This window comes from Selaginella moellendorffii, unplaced genomic scaffold (assembly GCF_000143415.4).
Source record: "Selaginella moellendorffii unplaced genomic scaffold, v1.0 SELMOscaffold_6, whole genome shotgun sequence".
Taxonomy (NCBI): domain Eukaryota; kingdom Viridiplantae; phylum Streptophyta; class Lycopodiopsida; order Selaginellales; family Selaginellaceae; genus Selaginella; species Selaginella moellendorffii.
Genome location: NW_003314267.1, coordinates 1106998 through 1124324, shown reverse-complemented (window position 1 = coordinate 1124324; position 17327 = coordinate 1106998). Strand labels below are relative to the sequence as shown.

Sequence of the window (17327 nt, the reverse complement as noted above, 5' to 3'; positions counted from 1 at the left end):
CATGGTTTGCCTTAGATTGATTTTTTGGGTTTGAGACTTGCTTAAGAAATTTGAGTTCCTTTGTATTGTTAACTAAGATCTATTAACATAAATGAGTGTTTATTAGTATTGTAGCATTCATTCTGTTTTATTAATTATTGCTATAGTTAGTTTTAATAGATTGGGTGTTATTTCCATTGAGTAGCATTTTACTTGATAGTCGATAATATTTTATGTACTTTGAGTTATCTTTCGTAAGTTATTTGGCATACTGTTTATAGTTTTTGATAGTTAGATTTTATCATTGAGTGTTTTTAATGATACACTTACTATTGAATTTTGTTGGATAGTGAATCTTATGTTTTCTAATTATGATGATCTTGGTGGTTCCTATACTCTAATATTGGTTTATTGGATGATAACTTGCTTATAATACTTTTGTGTTGTAATCTAAGATTTATTCATTGGTAATTAATTCTATAAGATATCATTGTCTTTGACTTTGATATTGTCCATTTATTAATATTTGGGTTTGGGCCAATAAAGGCAGATTGGCTTTAACACTTCACCCTTTTGGTTATATGCTTAAGAGTTACTTTGTGATCTAGTTCCATCATTCTTTAGCTCTATGTTTAAGAGTTTGGCTTCGTACCTTCGTTTAATGGCCCAAAGCTTTGAAATTTGGATTTTTACCACTATCCTTTGAACACATGGCATGTGATATATGGCACATAAAGGATTTAGGTTCTGCTTCATGGTTATTTATAATAAAACATCATAGGATAAAGGGTGAAAACCATGTGCACTACATTTGGTATCAGAGGATGAGTCTCAGCGAAATTGGGCATTATCTAATGAGATTGGGCGATTAGCTTTGTTGCATACATAGAGATGAAAATGATGATCCGAATGGGTATACGTTTAGGAGTTAAAACTTCGCAATTGTTCCTTGGATATAGATTTTGGTTACCTTTTTATACCGTAATATATGAGCTTACTCTTGGGCTCATAAGATAGACAAAGATGTAACATGTTATATAAGTTTGTGCTTGGGCTCGTGAGTGAGGCATATTAGCAACTCGAGGTTACACTTTGAGTTGGCAGGATTAATGTTACCTTATCAGTGGTTTCCATGAGTTATTCCTTGTACCATGAGTAAAAGTAAACCTTCCTTGGGTTTGCTATGAGTGGCAAATAAACTAGTCCATAACTGTTTAGCATAACACTAGTGTGGATGGAGAAGGTGTATAGTTGAGGCATTGATATCACTAGTACTTGTGTTAATAGAAGTAGCATTGTTGTTTAGATGATGAGGATTTTTCCTTAAATCTTGATTTTCTATATCATTTTCTTTTTAGTGTTTTGGCTATATATTGGATCTTGAAGGTGGTTGAAGAAGAGTGTTAGTGCAATGTGGATATCTAAAGATATGATTTTTGTGATTAAATCTTGGATGTTCATTTTGAATTTTGTGGATATCAGTGTTAGATGTCAGAAATATGGGCAAAATGTTTGATGCTTAGCATGTTGTTGGGTTATGAGAATTTGTGTTGAGGTGAATCTATGTGAAGTTGTTAGTAAAAGGAAGTTGGTTGAGTCTTAAAGTTTGTATTCCTAGACTAAGAGTCATTCTTTCTTTAGGATAAAAAATCTTCCACAAATTTTCTTAGACTTTTCCAATAGCTGATTTGTTAATCACTTTGCTCAAAAACCATTCCATTTTCGTAAGCCAATACAAACTAGTGAAGGGGTTGGAGTTGACTTTGGTTAGCTTAAACCTTAGTAAGTAGTTTATATGGTGCAACCCGAAATGGATATTGACTTTTGGGGCTAAGGTAATTGAGTTGGATAGAGTCTAGAGTTGATGTAGAAAAATGGCTATTGCACTTTTCTAGAAAAGTGACCTTTATGCCTTTGTTTTGTAGTATTGTGCATGGTCGCAAGTTACATTTTGCATTTCATTAAACTCTATGAGAATAGTGAACTCTCACTAATCTTGACTTGGTTTTGATAGCCCTATGCCTTGGTTAAGGATGATGATGTTTAACTTAAAATTAAGATGTTAATACTTGTACTATAGTTTTGTCTATGAGGAGGTTGTGTACCAATATAAGTTCATCTCATGGTTGTAAGCAACCAAAGAGAACGACTCGAAAAACGGTTTATAGAGTTTAAATATAGAAGGAAAAGGCTCATGAATAAAAGTGCACCCCTTTTTTCAATCGGTTAAGGGTTTTGGGATACTTGGGGTTAAGCATCCTTGGGTTTGAATAGTACTGGGTTGGGTGACCTCTCGGGAAGTCTAAACTTAGGAGCTTACATTTGGTATCAGAGCGGGTCTTGAGTCCAACTCTATTGGTTTGCTAAAAGAATCACACCATATATTGATTGACATTTGATAGGTTCAATTTGCTCCCGCTGAGCTCGATCTGAGGGGTAGGGTGTCAAGAGAGTAGGGCTCTTAGGAGAGCTGCGGCTCTCAGCTTTTGGTCTCGAGGGCGTGAACTTGTAGGGAAGCATGATGGATTGTAAGCAACCAAAGAGAATGACTCGAGAGATGGACGGTCTATGAGGTTTAAATATAGAGGGAAAGAGTCTATGAATAAGAGTGCACCCCCCTTTTTCAATCGGTTAAAGGTCTTGGGATACTTGGGGTTAAGCGTCATTAAGTTTGAATAATATTGGGCTGGGTGACCTCCCAGGAAATCCAAACTTATGAGCTCAAATTAGTCTTCACTTTAGTTTTGACTAAATGTTGATCATGCATAGCAAGCCTCTTCAAGGCATGCTCAGAACTATTGGCTAGACGTGTTGATGAACTTATTGTCGTTGAGTGGGATTCGAGTAGTCATTTAAGCTATATTTGTCCATGTTCCTATATATCGTATTTGGGGTATTATGGTCATTTTGCACAAGTATATGACTCGATGACATGAGTTTAGTATTTGGGTCTTGTGAAGGCAAGTTAAAGAGTGATTTTTAGTTGTTTTGCAATCAGTAATTACTTGTAGACTTCATCAAGAACTGTTAACACTTGCTTCACTTGATGATGATTCAGGCGTGATAGACTTACTTTATTAAATGATATTGTAGAGGATCATATTGTGGCTTGCATGGTTTTCCATGTTGGAAATGTCGATTCCTTTGTTAATAACATTTGGTTACGTTTAGTCCATAGTGTTAGATTTCATCGAGTCTTGAATGTGGTCAATCACTCCTTGATGATGTGTTATCTCAAATTGAGTATTATTGAAGGATTAGTCTCAAATACTGACTAAGGTATATTTGACTTTGGTTAGCTTAGTTACTAAAGAGCTTTGAGTGATGATTCACTCTTGCATTTTTCTAATTTTGTTTTGGTGTTGATGGCATTGAAGTGATGCATTGTCATTGACATTGTTGATATTGAGATTCAAATGGGATGAAATGTTTCCTTATGATTGATATTAAGTTTCATTAGTCTTGATAAAGATAGTGTTGTTGATTTGGCTATAGCTTTGTGTTATTAGCATTCATGCATTTACTAGTTAGCAACTATGTTAGTGTTCAAACAAACAGAGTGGCAAGTTGAGTTAGTTGGGTTCTAGATGAGATTGTTTAGTAAAGGTTAAGCTTTGGCTTGTCCTTGAAAAATGATTTAGTCGTGGACTATATTAGCTTTTCAAGACAAAGAGTTAGTGATCAATATTGGAGTATTTAAGTCCTTATTGGATTTGAGTTAGGATATATTGATTATTGCTAGTTTTTATTGTGCGTGTTATAAAGTGAGTTACGTCTTCTTATAAAAAATGAATATTATATAGTGATCACTTGTTGAGCATAACATTGTTATACTTAGCTTTTGGATTGATGCAGAAATGCTCTTCATTAGCTTTGGATTATGAAGTTTAGCTTATGAATATGTTGAAGAGGATATTGTGGGTTGTACTGTGATTTCTTCTTTAGCATTGAAGTTAATTCATGCAAAACTCGTGATCATTGTTAGGCAAGACTTAGTTATAGGCTTCTTCGAGCTTTTGGTTTCTTAAGTTTTCATGCTTATGGTCCATTTGTTAGAAGTTGTTGAGAAATGCATTTTTAACTCATTAGCTTCGATATTAAAGTTAGTATTTGCATTTAACAATCATTGATGAAAAATGATTATCATCTTGGGATAGTTGATTATTCTTATTATAAGATTTGCTTGGTTGTTGTTGATGTAAAATGATGTGCCATTTTTCGGGATGGTGGATTTTTTCTTTGATAATGATTATGCATTTCTTTATTAATGGGGCTCTGGATTGATCTCTTGGGTTTGAGACATCAGTAGGATGTTGCTGACATTTGTTTGAGCAACTCTAGTTCCTTGGTATTATTGACTGGGATTTATACAAATTGGCTAGTGCGATAGTGTGGCATGAACAAGTATTTATTAGTTTTGCAACATTTATTCTATTCTATTGATTGTTGGTATAGTTGATTCTGAATAAATTGGATGTTATTTCCTTTGAGTTATATATTTGCGAGCATTTTGTTTGCCAATCAATGATACTTTGTGTTCTTTGAGCTGTCATTCGTAAGTTGTTTGGCATGCTATCTACAATCTTGGATAGTTAAATTTTAGCATTGAGTTTTTTTAATGATACACTGGCTATTAAATTTTATTGGCTGATGAATCTTATGTTTTCCAACTATAGTGATTTTGGTGGTTCTTATACTATAATTCTTGTTTATTAGATAATAACTTACTTGGAATACTTTGTGTTCTAATCTAAGATTTATTCATTGATGAATACATCTTTAAGATATCATTGTTTTTAACTTTGATATTATCCATTTATTGATCTTTAAGTTTGGGCCAGTATAGGTAGAATGGCTTTGGCACTTTGTGTGCATGGTGAAAATGGGGTAGCTATTGTCGATTGGTCATATCACCCACCTCTCTATTAGTATTCCTTATTCCATTAAAAGGGCATGACCATATAAATAACTCTAATTGCATGTTTACAATAGTCTATTTAAACATTACCAATGAGTTTAGTTTTTTTGCTTATAAGGGTTGGGGCCCTTGGCTTCTTTCTTTATGTCCCCACGGGCAAGGGTGTATCACACTTTTGTAAGCTAGGTGACACCTAGAGTAGCAAAGGTGGCTAACTCAGTTGGTCATTTCCTTGTTGGCGACGGCTAGAAAGTGTCTGAGTTGGTAGCATGTCCGTGTTAAACAAAAAGGTTATCTTAACTCATTTAAGTTGGTGCATTTCTCACAAAGTGTGATCACCATGAACTTTTTCTGGAGTTGTTTCCTTGGCAGTGTTTTAGACTAGAGTATGCATCGACGAGGACGTCAATCTTCTTTAGGGGGGGAGAGTGTCAGGTTGAATATGAGTTCAGGTATCGAAAGTTATTTATCGACTAGTCCTTTCAGATATTCTTTTCTTATTGCTACGACAACAGAAGGTTGCTGTTGTTAGTTCCCTTTATCAGCCTCTCTTGTTCAAGTGTTAGTAAACTGGGCTTAACACCTGTACTTAGCTAAATGGATGTAAGGTAGGAACTCCTATGTGTTTTTAGTTGAGCATACTCAGCTTGACTCTTAGTTCTCTTTTGCTCTATTTTACATTAGCTTGACAAAAACTCTTGCGTATTAAGACTAATCCCTCAATAACGCTGGATGATAGCTTACTCTATCTGCCAAACACCCTCACTATCATACCCTTTATGTTAATCTCATTCCGGTCCCAAATGCTATTTATGGAAAGTGTCTAAATTTGCTCATTTGGCATATCTACGGAATATAAAGATTGTTTTGAACACAATGGTGTTTATCTCATATCCAAATTTGCAATCTAAGGACATTCTATATTTAGTAAGTTTCAAGCTTATCCCAAAGACTAATTCCTGGTACTAAGGGAGGGTTAGGATGAAAGCCCAAAGTATGTGTTCCTCAAGGGGAAGGGAATTCCAAATGTATAGTAAAGATAGTGGGTAAATTGGGTATGGTTGACCAACCTGAGGTGTAGTCTAGCTCCCATTTGTGTGCTTGTCCTTATTTAGTGTCCAGCTTGGGTCTAAGCCCAATCTCCACACCATGGTACTTGGTGGAGTACCTATATCCTTGCAGTAGCCACTGATGCCAGGAATTTTCCTGAAAAACAAAAGGGGAGAGATTTTGTCAAGCTCTTCCAGATCGCTTACCGACAGACCACTGGTATGTTGAAATAGCACTAAATTCTATTTGGTTCTGTTTTGCATTCTAGTCCTGGCATTGGGATGTTGGATGTTTTAGGACTGTTCTTTGTCACTCCGTACTCTTGTTTCTTCGCTCCTTGGGCTATATACTTGAGAGTTGCTCCGTGGTCCAATTCTATCACTCCTTGGTTCCATACTTAGGAATTTGGCTTCGCACCTTCATTCAATGACCCAAGGCCTTGAAACTTGGGTTTCACACCATTGTCCTTTGGACACATGGCATGTGGCATATAGCACATGGAGGGTTTACGTTCCACTTCATAGTTATCTTATGGTAAAACACCATAGAATAAAGGGTGAAAACCACGTATGCTACACGTAAAGGGGAGAGAGTATTGTTAATGTAACTGTGGGTATCAAAAGTTATCTATCAACTAATCCTTTTGAATATTCTTTTTTTATTGCCACAATGGCAAGAGGTTAGTATTGCTGATCCCTTTTTTAGTCTCCACCTAAGTTAGTTGAGAAACTAGTCTTTGCATATGCACTTGATTAAATGAGCATAAGAACAACATGATAGCAAGGGTGTTTGGCAGACATGGTAAGTTATTATCTAGCAAATATTGAACGGCCAAACTTAATATCATGAGGTTCCTGATTAATAGTACTTAGGAATTCACCTTGTGTTAGTCCCATTCAATCTCAATTGCTATTTATGAAAAGTGTCTAAATTTGCTAATTTGGTATATCTACAGAATGTGGTGTTTATTATATACCCAAATTCACAATCTAACACTATTCCATATTTAGTAAGTTTTGAATTAATCCCAGAGACTAACTTCTGGTACTAAAGATGGATAAGGGTGAAAGCCCAAAGCATGTATTCCATAAGAAAGGGCAAGGGTTCTAAATGTGTAGTAGGGAGATAGCAAGCAAGTTGGGCATGGCTAACCAATCTAAGGCATATTCTAGCTCTTAGTTGTATGCTTATCTTGGTTCTGTATTTGGCTTAAGTCTAATCCCAAGTTCCACACCATATTGGTGTAAGTGACTAAATCTTCTATTCTACTTTAATCAAATAACCACACCTCCAAGCACTTAGAAGAGTCTCACTCACAACCTCCATTAGTCATATTCTAAACTTGGGGCTTAAGTCTTCACCCAAAAAATGGAATATACTAATTTGGAGAATGCTGACAATACTGATATGTGTGACCAATCTCATCACATACCTAGTAATGGATATCATGATCACAATTATGTCATCACTCTTGTTTTGGGAAATAGCAATATTAACCTTTATTGGAATAAGACCATCTCCCATAAGAAGTGGAGCTGAAGGATGTGTAATGAGAAATGAAAAATGTGATGATTTATAATGTTGTACTAACATAATCCTTTCCAACATATTGAGATCCGCACAAAACAAGAAATTTTGGAAACAAATGCCAAATTGCATTATTGAATCAAATAGCCCTTGACGAAGATGATGCAATTTTTGAAAGACATTATTACAATCATCAACATGTCTACATATGTGTTTGATGACATCTAGGAAAATACTCTAATCCACATAAGTGGCTGCACTTAAATTATTATACCATTACAACACTGTCCCTTAGAGACATGTGGGAAACTCAATTAAATGCTGGGGATCATCTTAACAATGATATGTGGCAATCACCATAGTGTGATTGAACCAATAGTACTCATCATCCCTAGGGTTCTCATGGAAGAACTCCTGCCAAACGCAAAAATTGGCAGCAAGAGCAAAAAGAGTTGTACTATGTGCTATGAATGTTGCCATCAACTGAGTTTGATTATTCAACTATAATTATATAGAATTAAGCAATTGCATTAATTATTACTCCAAAGTCAAAGGAGGAGGAAGTTATTTCTCTACCATGAAGATCAATAGAAAAAAGGAAAAAAATAAAAGAGAAAAAATTAAAAAAGTTATAAAAAAGTAAGATCTAAATGATGTAAAAGTTAGATCTAAACCAAAATCCCAAATCCAAGCACTCTTCAAAGACAATCAAAACTGCCCCTCATCTCCACCAATGTGAGTGCATAAAATCAATTTATTACATATCAAAATCCCACCATGCTAATTTTAGTGTATAGTTGTTAATATTAGTATATGGCATCGTAGCTGTACACTTTGAGCTCATAATTGTAAAAATCCCGCTATGTTAATTTAAGTGTTTGGTTGTATATGGCATCGTAGCTGTTAATTGTAAAATTGATTTTTAATTTATTTAAGCAAGGTAGTGAGTATATCTTGAGTATGCTTAGATATTCTAGGATCTAATAATTTAGAATAATCTTGTATTTATAATTTATAAACATGTTTAACATAACTCTCCTGAATAGTACATTCTAGTTTATTCTATTATATAATGGTTGATATGTAATAAAAATTAATTTTGTGTTATAATTATAAACATATTTATAATTTTAAACTTCTAATTGATCAGTTATTGCTGTATGGAACACACAACAGATTATTACACCAACGTGACAGAGTCACAATTGGTTTGGGACCATTTAGCCCATTTTTTATAAGAGCACGACAGTCTCTCATCCACTATCATGATAGCAGCCAAATTATTCCCATTCATATAACATGGAGCCGAAAACATCGTCACAAGCTTGCCATCTGCAAAGAACTCATATCCATCGTTTGCAACCTAGAAATTAACCACAAGATGAAAGGTAAAGGATAGAAATATTCACGTACTTGATGAGCTCTGCATATAAGATCCAAACCGTGCTTGGCAGTAAACTCCTTCACTAGGTCTGGGCCAAACGTCATGCTGCATCCACGCAAACTATGGTTCCATCCGTTTCCCCACGTACATGGATCCGACCATAGCAAATCCGTCAACAGCCCACTCTCTGGAACGTCCACTGGCCTTGTAATATCTCTAATCTGGTCCAGGGAATCTAACTCCGGCGAGATGCCTCCATGCACGCACAGGATCTTCTTCCCGATCAACGCTCCAATGGGGAGGCACTTAAAGCATCGCTTAAAACACTTCCAAACATCCTCGCTCTTGTAGCGCCCCACGCACTCGTCATAGAAGCCAAATACTCTGTTGACCTGTGAGTCTTCGTGGTTTCCCCGCAGCAAGAAGAAGTTCTGTGGATACTTGACCTTGTACGCGAGCAGCAAACAAATGGTTTCTAGGCTTTGGTTGCCCCGATCGACGTAATCCCCCAGGAAGAGATAGTTTGACCTGGGAGGAAAGCCTCCAATGTTGAAGATCTTGAGCAAGTCCCTGTATTGCCCATGGATGTCACCTAAAATTTTAAGGTTTTACAAGATTCCACATGGTTAATTTAAACCTAAGATGGAACATACCACACACGACGATGGGAGCGTTAAGCTCGAGCAGTGATGCTTCCGATAAAAAGATTTGTGCGGCACTGTCACATAAGCTCTCAATCTCCTGCTCAGTCATTAGGACTGGCTTGCCCGGCCGTTTGAGAAGGCGAGTTATAAGATCGTCCAGAGCGTGCGATTCCATCGAATATAAACCCTAAATTCTAGTGAAACAATCCTTCTATTTATTAGAACTAAAGAAGCTTAGATACAAAGATTCCTATGATTAAACTCAAGGCTTTTTGCAATGCTAGCTAGCAACGCACATTCGCCGGTCCACATCACTCTCTTTTGTGGGGCAGGCCCCGTGACGTGGACCGTTGGATCGCGACGCGTGAACTCATTAGCCACCGTGGATATAGATGCATGGGGCCTGTATGGCATGGATGTATAGCTAGCTCGAATTTCGTACGCACGACGATTGGAGGCGCTCGTATGATTAGCCCGGACTGGCGAGTCAATGCCCGACACGTGGAAGAGTCGCGGGCGACTAGTCGCGTGGTTAGTGACCCCAAACGCTTGCGCTCCAGTCGCGGTTGCGTGTTTAATTGTGCCAAAATATTTCGCTAGAGTTCTTCTTTCGATCGCGTGGGAAATCGCGAAACCCTGGGCGGCGTTTCTTCGCGATTCGTGGCGTCGAGGCAGGCGGAGGCGGCGATCGGCGGCGATGGCGAGCTAGGGATGTCGGATCGGGCGCCGTCTGGAAGCAGCATTTCTTGCGTGATTTGCAGCTAAGGTAAGCTAAGGAGAGTGCTCTTGCGGTAATCAGTCGCGTCGCGTCTTCCCTCCTCTCTCTCGCGCCCTCTCGCGCGCGCTGCAAGCAAGCATTCATAATGGGAGCTCTGCAAATCCCTGCTTAGCGATGTGAGGCAGCTAGAGCGCTCCTCGCAAATCCATGCTTGCTCTAGCTCTGGTAATTTCTGTGAGCGGTGTCTCGTAAAGGAGGGCATTTTGGTGTTTAGTGCCTGCTCGTCCTGGCAAACGTCGCAGCGCGGAGCTCGTTTTATCCGCGCTCTAGGAAAGTGTTGCTGTCAAAAACCTCATTCCCTGCCTCTTGTTTCTATCCTCCCCGCGCGTACTTTTCTGGCTATGGTTGGTAACTCTGGGCTTGCCGAGGCAAATGCGGCGCAGTTCGTGAAGGAGATGGTGTAACAACACTCTCTCCTTTTTTTTTGCTCTTCCTTTTTTTTTTTTTCTTTTTTTTTTCCTTCCTGTGCTTTGAATCTTCAAAGGCTTGTTAGATCGTCTTAAGGCTTTTGCTCAATGCTTGTCTTGACGTGGTCTCGTCTTTGCTGTTTTGTTTGCGCAGGAGTAATTCCTTCGAGCCTCGTCTTGGATGCGTGTGGATCTGAGAGGGCATAAGGCTCACTCCTGCTGACCAGGTATTCACCTCTCGTTCTAGCTTCCAATTGGGATTGGGGGAAAGTTCGGAAGCGAGATATATGGACTGCGTGATGCGCTCGCGGCCTCGAGATTGGATCTACAGGGTCACTAGAAGCTAGAATTCACGGGACAGGGAAACAGGGACAGGAGTTTTTTCACAGCCATGGCGAGCCTCACTCCAGGGGTGCTGGTGAAGCTCTTGCAAAACATGAGCTCTGAGACCAAAGTCGCAGGGGAGTATCGCTCGGTTTTGCTGCAAGTCATTGGGATTGTTCCTGCGCTAGCCGGAGGAGAGCTTTGGCCGAATCACGGTTTCTACCTCAAGGTGTCAGACTCTTCACATGCAACTTATGTTTCGTTGGCCGAGGAGCATGACGATTTGATTCTCAGTGACAAGCTCCAGCTCGGCCAGTTTATACACGTTGATAGGCTTGAATACGGGTCTCCGGTTCCGCTGCTCAAGGGTGTGAGAGCTCTTCCGGGAAGGCATCAATGCGTTGGTACTCCTGAGGACCTCGTGGCTACAGTTATTCCCAACGTCAAGAGTGGACCGGCGAATTTAGTTCCCACCGTGGATGCCATCGAGAATGCCATGAACAGGAACGCTAAGAAGAAGTTTGATCCATTTTCTGCGGAAAGCGTTGCAGCCAAGTTTGCTGAGCGGGCTGTTATGGATAATCCGGGATCAAAACACTTGAGTAGAGTAGGGACGGCCGATAGTCTATCGAAATCACTGGACAGGGATGGGTTTCTGAAGAGCAATGACAGGCTATCTCGATCAGTTTCTTCTAAAGACAGAACGTCTTCTAGGTCCAAGCTCGACTTTGACGAGAGTTACACTGCTTCTACGCCTTCGAAATTATCTGCGAAATTATCTGTGACAGTAAAGGACAAAGCAGGTACAGGAACCAAGGCAAATTCAGACAAACTTCCAGGCCGAAATGTGGTTAGCTGTTCTGAAGATAGAAAAGTTCCTTACCACGAGCTTCCTCTGCCAAGGCCGACTTTATCTCCTGTCTCTACTCGAGCGTCTGCAAAAGGTTTAAAAAAACTTAGCAGTCCACCGGAATCAAAGAAGAGGAGATCAGGGGTGTCACTAAAAATTGAAGTGTTTCCAGCTAGCACGAAAACGTTGCGTAAAAGCTGGGAGGGCGTGGTCAGATCAAAGGAAGGGAAGGCCAAGACATCGTCAAGATCTCCCGTATCAAAGAGTTCCGTGAGTATTTCGCATATTACAACATATTTCTAACGTTCATCTGTCTGTTCACAGGTTTTAACTTCAGCAAAGCTCAAGCAGAAAAGCGAACCTCCGCCTCCAGTTCCAGCTCCAGCTCCCAGTCAGACTGATGGGGTGTCAACCCCCAGAAAGGGAAACAGAGTAGCTGCAAAATCCGGGCAGTCGACAAGGGAACCTGAGCCTGTTCAAAAGAGTCAGCCCGGTGAGAGCAATATCATAATCAATAGCAAGAAATGGACGGACGGAAGCGTTTCATGGGATTCCCTCCCTGCAAACCTGGCTGAGCTCGGAAAGGTTTGCGGATCCCTGTGTTCTTTTGAATGTGTGTTTACTCTTTTCGTTTTTATTATTTTCAGGAAGCTGTCCGCAGGCGTGATGCGGCTTCAGCTGCTGCATCGGAGGCTTTGCAAGAGGCATCCGTGGCGGAATGCGTGATCCGTAGCATCAGGTAAACAGTCGTCATCTTGTCATATTTTAGTTGGTCATTGATAACTTGAATGTGCAGTATGTTTGCAGAGTTATGTTCAACGTCAAAGCCACAACTCCCGCAACCATCAGTGGAGCAGTTTTTTGACTTCCATCAGAGACTTGGTCAGGCTTTTACGACTGCGCAAGCTCTAGCAGTCACAAAGAAAACAGAGACGGATCAAAATGAGGACTCGAGTAACACGGAGTCGAGCATCACTGCGTCGCCCGTAAGTGCTGCTGCCGCTATGTCGGACGACGACGCCTCGCGAATTTCCAAAGAAAAAGCCAAGAATTCCTGCCAGTGGATCGCTACGGCATTGTCGACGGACTTGGCCGCATTCTCAGTTTCAAGCAAGCCGATAGGAAGCAAGACCGGGACAAAGAAGGATTCGTCCAAGACAGTCAAAGGCTCTAGCCAAGCTGTTCTAGTTCTCGATGGAGGCTTCAACGCAGCGTCCTCGCCACAGCCAGCTTCCAACAAAAAACAAGTCCCGGCAGAAAAGAGAAAAGGTGGCGATGGCTCAGAAGTCGCCGGAAGGCCTCCCTCGCCTTTGAGAGCTTCTACGACGAACCGAAAGAACGGTGGCAATGCAGCTGTTCCAGCAAGATCGACTCTAAAGTCAAGCACCAAGACAAGTAGCAACGAGCCATCGGGTCCCAAGCCGGCACCGGAGCCAGTGGCCATGGAATGGGTGAGAGGAAACGGGCTCAAGGAAACTGCCGAGCTAGCGATGCAACTCCAGCTGGAAGCACAGAGCTGGTTCGTCAAGCACATAGAGGAAGCACTGGACAATGGTTTCCAAGCAAGCGGAGCTATGGACGCCGAGCAAGTAACCGGGGCTCAGCAGCAACAGCAACAGCAGCAACTACACAACAGCCAGCTCGCGTTGATGCTCTCGCAACTCAAGAGAGTGAACGATTGGCTGGACGCTACAGGCAGCGGCAAAGACGAGAGCTCGTTGGAGCCACAGTTTGTAGAAACGCTGGCGAGATTGAAGCGGAAGATCTACGAGTTCCTCCTCCAGCATGTCGAATCGGCAGCGTCGGCTCTGGGCAGCCAGTCAGTGATGGTGTTCGTGAAAGACTCGTCGACGAGATAGAAGAAGCTCTTCGCTGGAAGACTCGAGCTCTTCTATATCTCGGTTGGATGGAAGACTCGAGCCTCTTTGGACGGGATGGAAGGCTCTTCGTCGAGATAAAAAGCTTTTCTTCTCCAGCTGGAAGGCTATGGTGGCCGAAAGAGAACAATGGTTTGAAGCTGGCATTTGTTGTATCATTGGGAGGAAGCTGGGCTGGATCTAACTTCGCGGACAGGAACTAAGTTCCAGGAAGAAAAAAATTTCCAGGAAGAACAGGGTGGTGTCAAGGAAGAACAGGAAGAACACAAAGTTTCCAGGCTTGGATTCCTCCCGTTGCAAAGTTACAAGGAATGTACAGTATTGATTTGTGTCGATTCCATTCTCTTGTCGTTTTATTTCTTCCTTAAGTGGACAACGACACAGGAGATATCATCCGAGCTATTCAACAAAACGGCCTGCGACGTCAGCTTCTCGGCGGCGTGCTTTGGATCTTTAACTTTCCGGATGTGATCCACCGCCTCCTGGTTCTTCATCACCTGCAGAGTATCGCAGCGAGCGTTTTTTCAAGAGATCATTTCCGATCGGATTACCTTCCAGAGTCCGTCGCTCGCGAGTATCAGGAACTCGTCTTTCGGCTCGATGGCAACTTCCTTGATGTCTGGATCGGCGCTTAGATGGTCTTTGAGGTTCTTGTCCCCGAAAGCTCGAGCCACCGCAAGTTGGCCATCCACGCGAGGAACATCACCTGGAAAGAATTCATTGATTTCGCTTTGTCCTGAGAATGTGGAGGGTTTTGTGCTTACCTGGGAGTTTGACGACAAATCCACCTTTGTTTTGGATGGTGTCTCGCTCGGCCGGTTGTCCGGGCTCGTGATCCACCGAGAGTTGCAAAGCCTCGCCTCCGCGGCTTAAAACCGCTCGAGAATCGCCAATGTTCGCGACGAGTAGCCGGGAGCCGTCTATCAGAATCGCTGTGACTGCTGTGGATCCTCCAATGCCCAAGTCGGTCGATTTCTCGAGGATGGTCTTGTCTGTTCTTTCGTAGGCATTTCGAATGGCACTGCTGGGATCGCTCCAGAATCCTGGCTATGGAAGTTTTCGCAAGTGAAATCCAGATTCAATCGCGAAACAAAGAAAACAAACTAAGAACGTACTTCGTTGAGAATGTTGTCAAAGAGGTTCTTCTGGAGATAAGCTGGAACGTTGTGTCCCAGATGCCCGTCGTAGATTGCAAACAATCCTAGGTCGTGTGTGTTGTCTCCTTGCTTGATCTCCTTGTAGTCGGCGACGAAGAAATCCTCCATGGGATGCGAGGATCTGCCCTTGAGACAGGCAGAGCCATAGGTAACCTCGCGCTCCTCCGAGGTCTTGGAAATCAAAATGAGAGATCGATCTTACCCTCAGTAGCAAATTTCTCGATCGAATCACTCACCTTAGTGCGAATCAATCGTCGGAGACACATTTCTAGCAGCTGCGGCAGCAGATCAATCCCTGGAGCTCGATCAATCGAAGAAAACCTCCCAATGAGCGAGCAAATAGGTCAAAATACTTTGTCCCCTCCCGGTGTATATAGGCTCGAATCACGTAAAGAACACGTGGCGACCTCTGGGCTTGCCAGATTTCAGTCCATGCAGCCGCCACGTGTCCCGTCATGCAAGCCAGTCGCCACGTGCCACTTTTGCCCTTGAAACTTGCAAAGCTCTGGCTTCGCGAAATATTTTCTTTGTTTCTTCGTGTTCTTCTCAATCGTTGCGCCGTCGCCCTAATCGAGGAGGAGGAAGACGACGCTGGATTTCTAGGGTGACAGTGGCCCGGGGCATGGGATTCGCAACTGCCGGGCGCTTCCTATGACGTAGGGCGCGAAGGCATGGAGCGTCTATCGATCGTCGCGGCGTTTGTGGAGGATTTGGGGTTGAGGAGCTCCAAATCGCTCGAGGACGGGGTGTTTTACGGCTTGGCGGCGGCGTACGCACTACTCTCCATTGCTGCCCTTGTAAGTTAGTTGATTCTTGTAAGTTAGCTGTGTTTCCTATCGATTTTCTTCCTTTGTTAGATCCAACTCGTTAGAATACAAATCCGGGTGCCGGAGTATGGCTGGACAACGCAGAAAGTGTTCCATCTCCTCAATTTCTTTGTAAATGGAGGTGAAAAGTTTCATTTTTTTTCTCTCATCCTCTTGTTTTGATTCGTCTTCCTCGATCAGTTAGAGCTGCAGTCTTTCTATTCCGCCGGCAACTGCAGTACCTGAAGCCTGAGGTAAGACAAAACTCGCAATCCCCTGGAATTCTATCGTATAACAAAGAGTTTTTCCATGGGATTCTACAGATCTTACAGCCTATCCTGTTAGATCTTCCCGGCCTCCTATTCTTCACGACTTACGCTCTCCTGGTTTTGTTCTGGGCCGAGATATATCGCCAGGTTGGTGCTTCTTAATACTTTGATTTGTTCTTATCCGAGTAACGAAGTTTTGTTGTTTGTTAGGCCAAGAATCTCCCAGCAGAGAACTTGCGCCCTGTGTTTGTCGTTATCAATTGCATTGTTTATATCGGTCAGGTAATCGAATCGTATCTTGCACTTAATTGAGAGACGATCGCATTTCTCCCTTCGTGACAGCTACTCCTGTGGGTTATCTATTGGCTAAAGCCCGTCGAAGTTATCCTGACAATCTCCAAGCTCTTTTTCGCTGGTACTGTTTAACATCCAATGCGTTTTTCTCTGCTTGCCAATCTGACAGGATTTTGGATCGGATTGTTAGGTGTTTCCTTGCTGGCAGCGTTTGGGTTTCTAGTTTACGGTGGAAGGTGGAAGTTTTCTTTTTTCCCATCTCGACGTTCCCCGATGGTTTTTTGCAGGCTTTTTATGATGTTGCGGAGGTTTCCAATCGAGTCCAAAGGACGCCAAAAGAAACTTCACGAGGTACGATGCGATCGTAGTCTTTGCTGTATCGGGTATAAACCCCAGAGCCCTTTTCTCGCTTACAGGTTGGTGGAGTGACCGGCATCTGCTTCGCGTGCTTCACGATTCGCACGTTCATTGTAAGATTCCCCATCAAAACTCCTCTGACTCTGGCCAGAAAAATCTAACACTTTATTCGCTTACCAGCTTGCTTTCTCAACGTTTGAGAAGAACGCGGACCTGGATGTTTTATACCACCCCTTCCTCAACGTCCTCTACTATTCGGTAAGTCGATTTTTTTCTTCCCAGGATTTTCTCGATTGATGGATTCGATTCGATGACAAACTCTTTGCTTGGTTTTGTTCCTTCCAGCTAGTCGAGATCCTCCCGTCGGCATTGGTTCTCTTCATCCTTCGCAAACTTCCGCCAAAGCGACTAGGAGGAGGAAACCAGTATCACGCGATAGATAGACAAGAGAACGCTTAATCCGAGGAGGAGAGCGTTCTATTACTGTTAATCTTAGCTCCCGTCAATACCCAGGCAGAATAAGGACGGCGATATTTACCGGACGCCGTAAGATTGGATGATGTTTAAACCGGGAGGGATGTTTAAAGTCGTTTGTTTTTAACCGCCGGGAATTAAGGAGCAAATGGCCGTACTGGTGGCGGGCCATTAATGATCCGGGCCACGTGGAACGTGCCGTACACCGAGCGAAGCGTGCCCTTCAACGTGA

The 17327-nt window shown here is 42.1% G+C and overlaps 4 protein-coding genes across 5 annotated transcripts; 2 read left to right on the top strand and 2 right to left on the bottom strand.

The window, feature by feature from the left end:
- Positions 1-8654: 8654 nt before the first annotated feature.
- On the bottom strand, positions 8655-9680 carry LOC9635343 (serine/threonine-protein phosphatase PP1 isozyme 4). The gene is made up of 3 exons (XM_002965458.2): positions 9512-9680; positions 8888-9450; positions 8655-8837 (listed from the first exon to the last, which is right to left on the bottom strand). The coding sequence occupies exons 1-3, from the start codon at positions 9675-9677 to the stop codon at positions 8655-8657; spliced, it is 912 nt and encodes a 303-aa protein (XP_002965504.1). The 5' UTR covers positions 9678-9680.
- A 450-nt stretch (positions 9681-10130) lies between these two features.
- Positions 10131-14073, top strand: LOC9634278 (pseudopodium-enriched atypical kinase 1). 2 transcript variants are annotated; one of them, XM_024670326.1, is made up of 5 exons: positions 10131-10268; positions 10842-12131; positions 12186-12446; positions 12509-12600; positions 12658-14073. In XM_024670326.1, exons 2-5 carry the CDS (start codon positions 11079-11081, stop codon positions 13718-13720), a joined length of 2469 nt encoding a protein of 822 aa, XP_024526094.1. In that variant the 5' UTR covers positions 10131-10268; positions 10842-11078; the 3' UTR covers positions 13721-14073. The 2 variants fall into 2 exon arrangements, with proteins under 2 accessions (XP_024526094.1, XP_024526095.1); XM_024670327.1 differs by lacking the exon at positions 10131-10268 and having other exon boundaries at positions 10780-12131.
- LOC9635342 (probable protein phosphatase 2C 58) lies at positions 14053-15235 on the bottom strand. The gene is made up of 5 exons (XM_002965457.2): positions 15132-15235; positions 14854-15066; positions 14503-14785; positions 14290-14444; positions 14053-14235 (listed from the first exon to the last, which is right to left on the bottom strand). The coding sequence occupies exons 1-5, from the start codon at positions 15159-15161 to the stop codon at positions 14092-14094; spliced, it is 825 nt and encodes a 274-aa protein (XP_002965503.1). The 5' UTR covers positions 15162-15235; the 3' UTR covers positions 14053-14091.
- Positions 15236-15406: 171 nt separating this feature from the next.
- On the top strand, positions 15407-17222 carry LOC9635341 (tobamovirus multiplication protein 3). The gene is made up of 11 exons (XM_002965787.2): positions 15407-15692; positions 15753-15843; positions 15903-15955; positions 16025-16117; positions 16181-16252; positions 16313-16385; positions 16455-16500; positions 16552-16615; positions 16681-16734; positions 16802-16879; positions 16967-17222. The coding sequence occupies exons 1-11, from the start codon at positions 15567-15569 to the stop codon at positions 17078-17080; spliced, it is 864 nt and encodes a 287-aa protein (XP_002965833.1). The 5' UTR covers positions 15407-15566; the 3' UTR covers positions 17081-17222.
- Positions 17223-17327: the final 105 nt, after the last annotated feature.

Excerpts from the sequence above, each read along its gene's own strand:
- LOC9635342 (XM_002965457.2), bottom strand. The coding sequence starts at position 15,161 with ATGTGTCTCCGACGATTGATTCGCACTAAG. Across the intron at positions 15,067-15,131 it reads GACGATTGATTCGCACTAAG|ACCTCGGAGGAGCGCGAGGT; the intron begins GTGAGTGATTCG and ends TTGATTTCCAAG. Across the intron at positions 14,445-14,502 it reads ATTTGTCGTCAAACTCCCAG|GTGATGTTCCTCGCGTGGAT; the intron begins GTAAGCACAAAA and ends AATTCTTTCCAG.
- LOC9634278 (XM_024670326.1), top strand. The coding sequence starts at position 11,079 with ATGGCGAGCCTCACTCCAGGGGTGCTGGTGAAGCTCTTGCAAAACATG. Across the intron at positions 12,132-12,185 it reads CTCCCGTATCAAAGAGTTCC|GTTTTAACTTCAGCAAAGCT; the intron begins GTGAGTATTTCG and ends GTCTGTTCACAG. Across the intron at positions 12,601-12,657 it reads TGCGTGATCCGTAGCATCAG|TATGTTTGCAGAGTTATGTT; the intron begins GTAAACAGTCGT and ends TTGAATGTGCAG.
- LOC9635341 (XM_002965787.2), top strand. The coding sequence starts at position 15,567 with ATGGAGCGTCTATCGATCGTCGCGGCGTTTGTGGAGGATTTGGGGTTG. Across the intron at positions 16,501-16,551 it reads TTTCTAGTTTACGGTGGAAG|GCTTTTTATGATGTTGCGGA; the intron begins GTGGAAGTTTTC and ends GGTTTTTTGCAG. Across the intron at positions 16,735-16,801 it reads TCACGATTCGCACGTTCATT|CTTGCTTTCTCAACGTTTGA; the intron begins GTAAGATTCCCC and ends TTCGCTTACCAG.
- LOC9635343 (XM_002965458.2), bottom strand. The coding sequence starts at position 9,677 with ATGGAATCGCACGCTCTGGACGATCTTATAACTCGCCTTCTCAAACGG. Across the intron at positions 9,451-9,511 it reads CGCTCCCATCGTCGTGTGTG|GTGACATCCATGGGCAATAC; the intron begins GTATGTTCCATC and ends TTAAAATTTTAG. Across the intron at positions 8,838-8,887 it reads TTATATGCAGAGCTCATCAA|GTTGCAAACGATGGATATGA; the intron begins GTACGTGAATAT and ends GTTAATTTCTAG.